At 37.5% G+C, this 13448-nt stretch overlaps 3 protein-coding genes across 8 annotated transcripts in view; 1 reads left to right on the top strand and 2 right to left on the bottom strand.

The window, feature by feature from the left end:
* Positions 1–2043: 2043 nt before the first annotated feature.
* On the bottom strand, positions 2044–9281 carry LOC144467733 (uncharacterized). The gene is made up of 13 exons (XM_078176649.1): positions 8930–9281; positions 8267–8519; positions 7637–7740; positions 7260–7577; positions 6270–6545; positions 5712–5770; positions 5630–5640; positions 4722–4912; positions 4006–4258; positions 3689–3798; positions 3078–3392; positions 2197–2472; positions 2044–2100 (listed from the first exon to the last, which is right to left on the bottom strand). The coding sequence occupies exons 1-13, from the start codon at positions 9122–9124 to the stop codon at positions 2044–2046; spliced, it is 2418 nt and encodes an 805-aa protein (XP_078032775.1). The 5' UTR covers positions 9125–9281.
* LOC144478605 (uncharacterized) overlaps positions 3215–13448 on the top strand; it is a 25728-nt gene continuing 15494 nt past the window's right edge. For 3 of the 5 annotated variants that reach the window (XR_013495377.1, XR_013495378.1, XM_078196631.1), the window contains exons 1-6: positions 4693–4829; positions 4910–5265; positions 6369–6565; positions 9910–9979; positions 12755–13008; positions 13243–13276. Coding sequence is in view for 1 of the 5 variants with exons in the window: in XM_078196631.1 (XP_078052757.1) it covers positions 12969–13008; positions 13243–13276 (74 nt within the window). In the remaining 4 variants the exon portion in view is untranslated. Of the gene's footprint in view, positions 3859–4692; positions 4830–4909; positions 5266–6368; positions 6566–7291; positions 7319–9534; positions 9634–9909; positions 9980–12754; positions 13009–13242; positions 13277–13448 lie in introns of those variants that run through there. The other 2 variants (XR_013495379.1, XR_013495380.1) reach the window with 2 other exon arrangements.
* The window catches only part of LOC144478603 (odorant receptor 13a-like), a 4828-nt gene continuing 1525 nt past the window's right edge, over positions 10146–13448 (bottom strand). The window contains exons 2-7 of one of the 2 annotated variants that reach the window (XM_078196629.1): positions 13059–13311; positions 12768–12877; positions 11847–12161; positions 11165–11440; positions 10430–10580; positions 10146–10353 (exon numbers count right to left, since the gene is read on the bottom strand). In XM_078196629.1, coding sequence (XP_078052755.1) covers positions 10527–10580; positions 11165–11440; positions 11847–12161; positions 12768–12877; positions 13059–13311 — 1008 coding nt within the window. In that variant the 3' untranslated portion in view covers positions 10146–10353; positions 10430–10526. The remainder of the gene's footprint in view (positions 10354–10429; positions 10581–11164; positions 11441–11846; positions 12162–12767; positions 12878–13058; positions 13312–13448) is intronic. The other variant, XM_078196630.1, reaches the window with a different exon arrangement.

The raw sequence follows: 13448 nt of genomic DNA, 5'->3' as shown, positions 1-13448 counted from the left end.
TTTATAATATATTATATTGTGCTATATAATACTATATTGTACTATATAATATATTATATTGTGCTATATAATATTATATTGTAGTATATAATATTGTATTGTATTTTACTGCATTTTATTCTGTTTCAGTGCATTGTATTTTATTTTATTGCACTCTATTATATTATGTACATCATATTTAAATAACGCCAACTATACTCAGCACTCGTAACGAAAGGGTTAATAACCTAGACCAAAGATTTTTTTTCAAATCTGGAGTAAAATTAAAATCTGGAATTTCGGACCACAACAGGTGGCAAACGCTTGAAAAATCCCCAAGAAATAATGTGACGTAATTTGTCAAAAGACAAAAGCCGATGGTGAGTAACAATAGCCTAGAGAATTGCTATATAGGATTGCATACTCACGCTGACGTTTCCCCAAGAGTAATATATATCCCTGAACGCGATGCAAGTGGCGATGGATATCGCGTTGATCGTGTAGACGAGCGCCGCGTTTCTTCGCCGTTGTTCGGCCTGATCGGCCGCCAGCCATATGCCGACAGACTTCATCAACAGGCATGTCCAGCCGATCGAAACGTCTCTACCCTGCATCAGCAGCATGGCCAGGCCTCGAATACCGGCCGGCAATCATTTGTTTTTCACTGCGAACAGGAACTGGCCAATTGATTTTCTCGGGTGTCAGCTGTGGGCCCCGGCCAGCAATCGCGCGCGCGTCATTTCTACCTGTCAACCGCGATCCACTTATCAATTCTGTTTAACTTCAAACACCTATCCTGCACGGCTCGCGGCACACCCTCTCTGCCACGCGTCGAAGTACCGGCTCGGTGAAGGCATTATTCGTGGTTGAACCGCTGCTTCAGTTGCTCTTGCTTGCTTCGACGAAGAACACGGCCAGGAACCATGCCGGTGCGACGTGGAACACGCTGTTTGAGGGAGGACCATTTTTGCTAAGTCTATATTCACTTGCTTTTTATAGATGTCGCACGATTTTTTGATGTTTCACGTTTATCTTCGTCGTATTGTCTTTGATGTACTTTGATATTTTGGGGCGTTGAATTTGGAGAGCTTATTCAAAAATTTGAAATTTGGAATGATTGGAGTTAAGGTTTTTATGTTCAGTTGAGGTTATTATGTCAAGTCTAGGTTATGTCAGGTTAAAATTATTACGTCAAGTCAAGAGAATTATGTTAACTGTTACAAAAACATATATTGTATCGTTATATTATGTCAAGATTACGTCAAAGACATATATTATGTCATTATAAGTATATTGCCGGAGAAAATATTATACTACAGATTTATATGAAAAATAATGATTTCTGTGGTTATGTGGGACATATGGGAGTAAATAGAAATTTCTAAACAGAGCCTAGAAATAATATACGTATCGATACTGTTAAAATTCATTTAATGTTATCACTGTTTCCAATTTAAGCTACACGTTACTATTTCAAATACATCAAATCCTTCGTCCACTTAAAAATTTTCAAGTCTTGAAAATTATCAAGTCTTAGAAATTATCAAATCTTATATATTATCAAATTTTAGAAATGATCAAATCTTAAAAATTATCAGATTTTCTTTCGTAAAAATGATAGAGACAAAAAAATGTTTTACTCCACCCGAGCACTTTATCTCGAAACTACAGTGACAATAAATATTATCATGTTGTTACCTGTATCGAAATTATCAAATTGATCGCTTAAAATCACACTGAAATAATGAGATTGCATCTCGCTTACTATATTTATTATTAATTTCATTACTATCGCGTTTTGCTTTAACCATTACTGCAAACATCGTCTTGTTGGTACATCGTTGTAACATCGTGTTAGTTACCAGTGCAGATATCAACGTTTTACATTCTGTAAAATCATTTCAAAAACAATTTAATACACTTTCGATATCATGTGATCGAAAATTATATGAACTTCTTATAATTATTACCTCTATGATAGTTCTATCGATATTGATGGATACTAGTTTTCATGGCAGCTCACTGCTTCATGAAACGAATTGCAGTTCACGAGCATAAGGTTAATTATGACTCGGACGTCTGCTTCAGCAGAGTGAAATAAGAGACTGCGGTACTGATGAGCTGAAAAACATTATTATTTTTTAATACAATTGTCTGTAAAATTAATGTCTCATTTACCAAACGTGACATAGCTCGATAGCGATTTCATTACGCTACCTTAGTGGAGGTCTCTAAGGACACGGGAAAGAATCCCCCAGCAGTTAACTGACACGGTTTCTGCGATCTCAGTATGACCATGTGCACGTCTCTTCTCAGCATTCTGCCGGATCTGTTGGTCGACAAAACCGGCCACAATGTTGCGTACGCAACCGGTCCAACGTTTGCACTTTCAGTTATCATGCAACCGCAGGAATGTGTAATCAATATTAGTTGTAATATAATGCCAGCTACGTAGAATACGAAACTTATCCGTCGCTCGATAGTTATATTGCCCTGTAAAAGATCATTCCATAAAGGGTCCATAGGCGAATCGTTAAATAGTCGATGTGAATTTTATCTGCTGCATCGAAAGTGTTATTTTTCATAATTTGAGATGTTAATTATGCAAAACGAATTTTTATTTAATTTAAGAAAGATTAAGTTCTTAGTAGCTAATTGAGAGACTGTTTTATTAGCTATACTTTCACTTAGCTAGGAGAATCGAGGTTCCAGTATACAGGGTGTCTCAACAAAGTCTATAAATCTGAAGATAGAGGTACTTGAGGTCATTTGAAGTAACTTTTTCCTCTACGAAAATGCAATGCGCTGCTTCGCTTACGAGTTATTAACAAAAATCACTGACCAATAAGAGGCGAGCTCGCCTGGCGCTAGAGATCCGAGCCAATCGGCGGAACTGGGCGCCGCCTACTCGTAGGCACGGCCTCTACGCGCCAGCAGAGCTCGCCCCTCATTGGTCAGCGTTTTTCTTTAATATCTCATAAACAAAGCCGCGGATTGCAATCGCTCAAAGGAAAAAGTTATTTAGAATCACCTCATGGATCCCTTATTTCTTCGTCGAGAGTAACTCTTGAGACACCTTATATATAATTTCAACTTACTAGGAGCGCCTGATACAAGCTCAAACAGGTTCCCACGCCGAACACCACCACGTACATTAATATATTAAATGAAAATACAGCCTCCGCTCTGATGCAGTACTCGATAAGCATCTGATGCTGTTGTATACACGCCTTGAGGTTTCTGTAACATCTATCCGCGTAATCAGGCATTCCGATCTGTTTGCTGCTGGCATTCGACAAATTCAACAGTCTGTGCTGCAGTATTTGGAACTGGCTGGCTGTGTGCGTGTTCACGAGAATGAGAAAATTGTCGAGAGACACGAAGGCGATGCCGATCTGCAGACAACATACCGCCTGCGAAATTAGAATGTCGTTTTAAGTGCATCGAGTCCTTTATAGTCGTCTAGGATATTGTACTAGGTTGGAAACTATGAAACGGGCGCTGCAGCTGTGCATGGGCCTAGGAAAAACGCCCGTTTCATAGTTTCCAAAGTTAGTAGTAGGATGGAAACTATGAAACGGGCGCTGCAGCTGTGCATAGACCTAGGACAAACGCCCGTTTCATAGTTTCCAAAGATAGTATTAGGTTGGAAACTATATACACTTATCTTTACTAACAATTGAGCTCTCTCTATAGGTAAATGCAATACCTGGACGACGAACAGAATTTCGAAATACGGCGTGTCGTAAACTGGCATCCCCAGAACCGGCCACATCCTTAAGGGAAACACCCTAACCGACCCATTCCCTGTGACAGTCTCTGAAATGCATGGGTAGAAAGTCAAGATCGATTAAGTGCAACAAGCAGGATGCAACATAGGTAACGATATGTAACTATATATTGTTATGTATAACTATACATCGTTGGTAGAAATACTATCGCCGAAAAGAAATTATTTCGATATCGCGATACTCTCGACTGGAAACAGACACTATACACAACATTCTTTAATTTTCTCGCACTCACCATAAAATGGTATACAGATGTAACTTAGCACGAGGTACGACACACACCCGTACGTGACGATGATGACGAACGTGAAAAATTTCCGAGCGGATTCTACGTATACTTGCTCGTCCTCGTTGTACTCGACGTCCCAGAAGTACGTTCTCGTGTAGATCACTAGCTTCAAAAATCTCAGCTTGTTCCGATACAACAGCGTGTACTTCAACAACGCGGTGACGGACATTAAAAAGTTAGCAGCTACGTAAAGAAAATTCTGCAATTCAGCAAACATATAATGCAATGTTGTCTAAATTTCCATTAAGAATCGCTTAACCCTTTGCACTCCGAATTTTATTTCAATATCGTTACCAGCAGCTCCCAACGCTTTTAAGAATTTTATTTGATGTTTATTCTAACTAAAAAATAAGGCAATTTAAATAAATAAAGGATGAAACAAATATAGAAATAAAGATTTCATTTACACAATTGTCATATTTTGAAATTTTCAAGAGTATATTGAAACAATTTCTAGGATGCAATCCTGATTTTCTTTCGCGAGTTTTATAAAAATATATTTATTTGGGCATGAAATTATGTCAAGAGGGACTCGACTCGAATTTCAGGAAGCGACCGATCGCGAAGATTTCCGAACGGACGCGTGACCGAACCGAGAACTGTTCGGAACGGGGTGTCCGAGAGAAACGGCGACGGGAACCGGGGAAACGGTCTGCACTCACGTCGATGTCGTCCAAACTGTGATACATGTCGGTCACGTCGATGTATATGCTGAAGATCAGCATGGCGAATGTGTTGACCACGGCGAACGCGCTCAATCTTCGTTCCCCGTCGGTTTCCGCGAGCCAACAACCTACCCATTTCAGAAGGAAAGACGACAGGGTGATGGAAATGTCTTCTTTTGTCATAGGGTCTTTTTAAACGAGAAACGGAGTGGCGAAGTATCAACCGACCGTCGTGCATCGACGGCCACCAGTGCTTATCTCGTTTGACATCGCTTTGATCACAACCCGTGCCAGCTGCGTAGCTGTGAAAGCTACGGTATATCTTCGCGCGTGATAAAAGAAACACTAGACGTAGACGCAAGCGTCCATTGATCTATTATTCATGGTATCGAGGGTGTGACTATTCTACAGCCCGTTACGATCCGTTCACCCTACCAGTGTCGATTGGAACAGAGTGCTAACGGATGTCGGTCGTACCAGTCAGCTCCCGATGCGATCCTAATCGAAGTTACTGTCCGAACGTTGCGATGGCTTCTAAAAGGTAAGAAGAGCGTGCGAACTATACCTTGACAAGTGCGCCAAGCACAATAGCAAATCATTACCGCGTACCGAATTGTTAATGTTTAATGAAATATAATTTCAATTTTGCGATACTTTAAAAATAAAAAAAAACTCTTCTTCTGTTTTCTAATTTCGATTCGCATATTCAGTCGCATATTGTACTGAATCAGAATGTTATTAATTATATAATATATTTCCAATTATATATTATAGATAATAGAGTTATTAATTATAATAATAGATACTCTTCTCGGAAAGTCAGACGTCCGCAGAGGGTTAAAGACATTAAACACTGTGCTTTTCATCCATGTATTATCACTAATGGAGGTTTACTAAACATTTGCCTTGCAGCATACTTTAACGCAATAGACAGGACGTTCCAATATTCGTTTTTATAGCCGTCGATTAGTTTTTCCATTTAATCACGCTTTATCGACAGTTTGCTGTCTTAGTAACGTAAAATATGACATAGCAGTGCTGAGAACCTAAAACAAATTTGCTGAGCGTTAAACATTTATCAAATCGCAGATTTTGTGCATTTATGATAAAAATGAATCGATGAACCGGAGAATTGCAAAAGCGTTGAAACAATTTGACATGTTACTGCGAATTTATTAAAATTGTTTAGAAATCAGATAAACGGAGATATTAGATAATATTGGAACCGCTATATAATGATTATGATTTTTCTATAATTAACACTTAGTCGACCGTGCCAGAAACCTAAAAAATATTATGCAAAATATTATTGCATATTATTCGATTAAATGAAAATTTCAAAGCAAAAACTTATACAACATCGATTATTTCTCCAATAATCGTACATCATGGAAAACGTAATAAAATTAAAAAAATATATTATTAATCAACGCAATAAATTTATTCTTTTAGTTATTAGACGATTCAATTTGAAACTGAGAGTTTAGCCTATTCGGTTGGCTAAGCGTTAATATCAAAAACGGTGGAATTTAGAGAAATCCTTACACTAGTGTACGTTTCTAACGATACTTGAAAGAAGCCGCTGGCCGTGAGGCAACAATGTTGGTTCGACCGTAAAATCATGAGCAATACGCTCTTCCGCAGTAATCTGCCGACTCTGTTCATCGGCAAGATTGGCCACGGTCCGGACAGCGCCGTTTTGCTGACATTCAGGCTCTGACGTATTATGCCGTCGCAAGTGTACGTGTACATTAAGAGCTGGGTCTGCGTGCCGCACAAATTTATGACCAGAGCGATGGTACGGGACGGAGGTGTGTCTAACTAACGACAAAATCACACGTGTAAGTTAACAATTCTTCGTCGGTCTGTTATTTAGTTTGTAAATGTTCAATGGAATACAAAAACCATTTTATTAGACATTTTCTTATCGACGCACGTGACAAGTTAATGTTATCAGAGGAATTCGTAAGCTTGTTGTCTAAAATTTAATAACATATTTTGCATAAAATATTATTTGAGGCTGTATATAATTTAATTTATTTTATTTTTATATATATATTTTTTGTTTCCATTTTATATATAATTTTATTGAACACTCAATGAATAGACATTCAGTGCTGTCTCGAGAAATGTTTAGAGCATAATAAATTGTAAAAAAAATTGCAGTGAAATTTCTGCAACTGTTTCTCGGCTTGTAAAAAAATTGGACAATTAGAGAAGAGGTGACACGATTATTCTAGCCTTGCAGCTTGTATTTATAATTATTAATAATCAGCGAATATAAAGTCGAATCGCGAGGCTCAAATAATCGCATCTCCACTTCTTAAATTAATCTCCTACTCTATTATTATTTAGAAGCCGAGTAACAATTAAAGTCAACTTACTGTATCATCAACTAAATTATTATACCCTTGCCAACATATGTTTACATTTAGTTGAAACAGGCAATTTTTAATATTCTAAAGCGTTTTTCACTCGAGCGTCTTTCGCAATTAATTCAGAAAATCAGCGGTCGACAAACAATCGATTGCTTACCAAAAACAGCTGGTAGCCGACGAGGCACAGCACCAGGCTCAGGAACAGCATCTGCCCGAGTATGATCTTTGTAAATATGTTCTCGAGGTGCTTACAGTATTCGATAAGCTCTTGATGCCGTCGAACGCACATCGCTAGCTTCTCGTGATAAACTCTCGCCAGACTTTCCTCGTTATCGGCAACCGCCTCGACGATGCTGGTCAAACTATGCAGCCTGTGTTGCAATATGCGAAATTGAGTGGCTATTTGCAAGTTCAGCAGGCACAGGAAATTATCGAAACAAATATAGCAGATACCGACGTGATACACGCACAGCATCTAAATAAAAGTAATCGGCTGTCATTGATGATGCTTTTGTTGAATGACAGTAATAGTACCTGCATGGTGAACAGTGTTTCGTAGCAGGGCGATCTTCCTACGGGATAATCGAGCCACATGTTGAAGGGTAATATTTTCTGGGTTTCGTTTTTTCCAATGTTTTCTGAAACAATGACTCATTTGTGGGTGCACGATTTTATTTCGAGGGGAATTTTTTGTAAGTTTTATTCGAATTTTTGTCATTTTTGGTGTTTCAAAATTACATTGAGAATATGCGAAATTTTAGAAATTTATTGTTTTATCATCTAACGATTATTTTTATAAGAAGTATGCAGAAATGGAAGAATATAATTTTCTAGATCGCATAACTGAATTTTTGTTGAATTTATTGCCTAATTAGTTTTGTGAGAAACGTAATGTTTGATGTAGTATGTTAGTAAATATTAGTGTTTAATATAGATATTAATAGATATTAGTGCTTAATATAGATACTAGTAGATGTTAATAAATATTAACAAATAGGAATAATTAAGCCTTCCCATCATATCGACAATCATAATAGCAATAATAATAATGATCAATCAAAAGAACGAAATATTATAACAAATAACGTAATTAAAAAAATCCTGAATAATAATTGTAGAAAAATTAGGGCTGTACGATGAACTTTTTTATCTTATTCGAGTTACCTATTAATGGCGTCACCATGTATCCATTGCAAACGCCCAAACAACAGAACGTAATTATAATGATGAAAAATCTACACATTTTCCTGCACTCGTTCTGAATCAATGTTTCGTCGGCGTCGTAATCCCAATGCCAGAAATGCTTCTGCGTGTATCGGACTAGCTCAAAGAATTCCGTTTTATTCGTGTACAAAACGGCGATCTTGAACAAAACGATCGCGAGATACAAAATGTTGCACGTGACGAAAATACAATCCTAAAAATACAGAATAATCACGATTAATTCCACGTGTGAATTACAATTTTTTCAAATCTAAGAACAATTGAAATTTACGTTTATTATTACATTTATAATATTTTCTAAATTTATGTATATTTCTCTCAAAATTATACAAGAAATTTTTTTATTATTTCACTTCAACATTTTATTTTTTATTTCACTTCTACAAGTGAAAGTATTATGATCGAAGACATAATCATCACCAGATAACAAAGACTAGTAATAATTTAACCCTTTATTCTGCAATAGCAATCGTAGCGAACTTATTAATAATATAATTTAATAAATGCGAGTGTCATTCGTTTCATTCAAATCGAAGCAAAATTTCCATCTCTTGCCATTAATTAAAATTTGAGAACACTGACGTTCACAGTGAGCATACTCACGCTGACGTTTCCCCAGGAGAAATAGATATCTCTCATCGCGACGATCGTGATGACGATGATCGTGTTGGTCGTGTACATCAGCGCCAAATTTCTTCGTTTCTGTTCGGCCTGATTGGTCGCCAACCATATACCGACGGATTTCATCAACGCGCATGTCACGTCGATCGAAAGGTCTCTACTCTGTATCAGCCGCATGACTGAATCCGAATAAACCGGTGGAACATTCGTTCCCCTTGTTCGACAGGAACACAAGCCAATTGATTCCCTTTGGCACGTCGGTTGGACCTCGGCTAACGCTCGCACGCGTTATTTCTACTTGTCAGTTCCGTCCACTTATCGATCCTTTTTAATATCAAACACCTATTTGCTGGCCGTCGCGCCTTCCGTCACGCATGAAACGCGACGCGGATTAGAGGAACGTGAAAAGTACCCTGTCGAAATGGTATTCATCGCGGTTTGAACACCTGTTACGTTCCGAATAGCGTTTCATAATTTATGATACTTTTCAATCAGCCGATTCGATGATACGTGAGATCCTAGGAGCTGTAGAATCGCTCGTGGAAATGGACTCTGGTGAAATTAGTGTAGGTTCTTCTGTATTGTAGATTCTGGCTTCGTTGCGTGGAGGATTGTTGATGGATGATACGAGATAGTAAAATAGATATTGATAAATGAGGGCTCGAATATGCGGCTTGGAAGATACCGTGAGTTTCGATAAATTATTGCGCGATTTTTAATAATGATTCGTAATAGTATTTGTCGTAATATTATATTAACAATTTATGGTAACCAGTAATTTCCAAATCTATTTTTAGTATTTTATTCGCGATGAATAAAATAAATGAAATAGGTAAAATAAATATTGTTCAATACTAATGTCACGAAAATATAAAAATGTCAAATGACCAGTCAGCAAAGTGTTAATCTGTATTTAATAATCTAACGACCAAGTGAGTGAACTTTATCTTCTCTTTTTACAGAACTTCTTCCATTGTTGTTATAACATGAACAACTGTATCACCGAGATCATTGTAATCATTCTTGCAATTGGTGAGTAATCTCTATACTATTCTCTATACTAGTTTAATTAATTAATTGTGAGCTCTGCAAATTTGTGGTTAAACTACTTGCGATTATTGCAGCAAAATGCAATCGAAATGTTGGTTTTCTTTAGGGAGAATGATTGAGACGAAAAATATATTTTATTTCACCGAATTTTTATCTTGAAAATACAGTGATAATAAAAGTTATCTTCTTAATACTTATTCTTAAGACTCGCATCGAAAATAGCTATTTGACCACTTGGAACACTATCGAAAAATAGTGGTCACATATCTTCTACTATATTTATTATTTATTTCATCAATTTCATTAGTTCTCAGTCATCAGCATTACTGGTATATCGTTTTACATCCTGTAAGATTCTTTAAAAAATAATTCATTACATTACACACAATTCAATACAACTTCAATATTATTCGAACTTCTCATGATTATTACCTCTGTGATAGTTCTATCGATACTCATGGATACTAGTTTTCATGGCAGCTCGCTGCTTCATGAAACGAATTGCAATTCAGGTGTACACGGCCAATTACTACTCCGACGACTTCTTCAGCAGAGTGAAATAAGAGACTGCGGTACTGACGAGCTGAAAAACATTATTATTTTATAATACAATTGACTGGAAAATGAATGTCTCATTTACCAAACGTGGCATGGCTTGACAGCAATTTTATTACGCAATTGACTGCATCGTTAAAAAAAGCGAATATGATACAGTCTATTCTTCCTTCGCGACTATACTATGAGACAAAAATTAAAAATGAAGGAGAATCTGCTCAGTCAATGACAAGATCACTAGTTCTAAAAATAGAAAAATTCTATCAGGCCTTTTTAACCCTTCGCACTCGAAGCCATTTCGACTGTGAATCCAACACTTTCAACTGACCTACACTATTTCCATTTCAAACAACCCCTTAATGCAATTTACGCTTACAAAATTGAGTTTATATAACAATCATACTTTAAACAGTTCTGTAAAAATAGACAAATTCGAGGATGTAAAAATGTGTTCGAAACATCGTGCAACAATCTCGAGCGGTGCCTCGGAGTCGCCAATCGAGTGCAAAGGGTTGATTTATACTTCTTCTTGTATTTGATAAATCCATGCCACGAATGCGCGAATATTTGCGAGAACAGATGTCTCCGCGTCGAGTAACCATAATTAGCTACCTTAGTGGAGGTCTCTAAGGACACGGGAAAGAATCCACCAGCAGTTAACTGACAAGGTTTCTGCGATCTCAGTATGACCATGTGCACGTCTCTTCTCAGCATTCTGCCGGATCTGTTGGTCGACAAAGCGGGCCACAATGTTGCATAGACAACCAGGCCGACGTTCGTGCTTTCAGTTATCATAGAACCGCAGGAATAAGTGATTAGGACCAATTGGAATAGAATACCGCCCAAGTAGCTTATGAAACACATTCGTCGCTCGATAGTTATATCGCCCTGTAAAAGAGAATTGTCTTTATAAATTAACCCTTTCGGCACGATGTATATAAGTCGTATATGCGATGGTATGAACTTTTTTTATCAATAATAACTTTTTCATCAATGAAAATGCAATGCTTCATTATCGAGTTATTAACAAGAATCACTGACCAATAAGGGGCTAGCTCGCCTGGCGTTAGACGACCGAGCCAACCAGCGGAACTGGGCGTCGTCTACTCGCAGGCACGGCCTCTCCGCGCCAGCTGAAGTCGTCTCTCATTGGTCAGTGCTTTTTGTTAATAACTCGTAAACAAAGCCGCGGATTGCATTTGTTCTAAGGAAGAAGTTTCTTCAAATCGTCTCACGAATCTCTCATTTCCTCATTAAGAGTAACTTTTAGGAGTAATTATATATTTCAACTTACTAGAAGCGCCTGATACATGCTCAAGCATGTTCCCACGCTGAATACCAATACATATGATAAGATATTAAATGAAAAGACAGCCTCCGCTTTGCCACAGTACTCGATCAGCGCTTGATGCTGTCGAATACATTCCTTTAGGTTTTTGTAACACTTGTCCGCATAATCAGGCTGTTCTATCACTTTGCTGCCAGTGTCGCAGAGATTCGTAAATCTGTGTTGTAGTATTTGGAACTGACAGGCTATGTGTGTGTTGATGAGAACCAGAAAATTGTCGAGAGACACGAATGTCACCCCCACTTGCAGACAACACAAAGCCTGTAAGTGCAGAATCTTTTTAGGTCAAAGAGGATATTCGATCGAAGAATGTACTATACTGGTATTAGTATGTGCAAGCAACAATTATTATTAATTAATTTTAACTTTAGAATGACTCCGTGGGGCTAAAGACGACCCCGCGATATTTTAATTCGTCTGTGGCTGATATGTAAATAATCACTAAATTATTGAGGTTTCCCCCGTTTTCCTAACTCATGTTATAATTTTTATTTTATACTTTGGGAGTAATAAATAATGTTTTGATCACTTAGATTTGATTTTGAGATTTTTTACATTGGTAAATCGCGATGTCACTTGTGTCGAGAAATGCAAAATGATCGTTTTACAATTAACGCTAAATATACTCTAAAAGTGACAGACACGTGCTACCATGTAAAAATAATAAAACTGAATTTTTTAATTTTTGTTATGCAACATTTTGGGTATTTTGGGTGCAACAAGCACCCTTTAGACAACTGTCCCTTAGGACTTATTCCATTTTAAATGTTTCAATATTCTCCCCTCAAGTTTTGCTAAAAAATATTTAATCTTGTTTCTCCAATTTTTACTAACAACTGTTCCTTCCATTATAGATAAATGCAATACCTGGACGACGAATAGAATTTCGAAATACGGCGTGTCGTAAAGTGGTATGCCCAGAATCGGCCACATCCTAATCGGGAACACTCTTACTGACGCATTCCCTCTGACGGTCTCTGGAACGCACGTGAAAAGAATCAAGATTGCAAAAGTGCAGCAACCACGATGCAACGTTAGCAGTAACAATTAATTATTAACATCAACGAAATGGCGAAGAAATCTCGAATTTCTCTTGCGATAAGAAACGGTAAGATATTACCACGATTTTTCTGTCTTTGTTCAATTCCTCTCACTCACCATAAATTGGTATCCAGGTGTAACCCAACACCACGTACAACATGCAGCCGTACGTGATCACGATGACATAAGTGAAAAACTTTCGCGTCGATTCAACGTATACTTGCTCGTCCTCGTCGTACTCGATGTCCCAGTATTTCGTCTTCATGTGCTTCGCCAACTTTAGAAATCTCGTTTTGTTCAGATACAGCTGGGCCTGCTTCAAGAACCCGACAGAGGTGATCAGGAAGCTAGCAGATATATAAAGAACATACTGCAATCGGACAAATATATACAATGCAACGTTGCCTAAATTTCCATTAGGAACCGCTTAACCCTTTGCACGAATTTTATTTCAATTTCGTTAGCAGCAGCTCCCAACGCTTTTAAGTATTTTATTTGATATTTATT

This window comes from Augochlora pura, chromosome 3 (genome assembly GCF_028453695.1).
Source record: "Augochlora pura isolate Apur16 chromosome 3, APUR_v2.2.1, whole genome shotgun sequence".
NCBI lineage: Eukaryota > Metazoa > Arthropoda > Insecta > Hymenoptera > Halictidae > Augochlora > Augochlora pura.
Note: the sequence above shows the minus strand (reverse complement) of the source record. Positions and strands in the feature narration are given on the sequence as shown.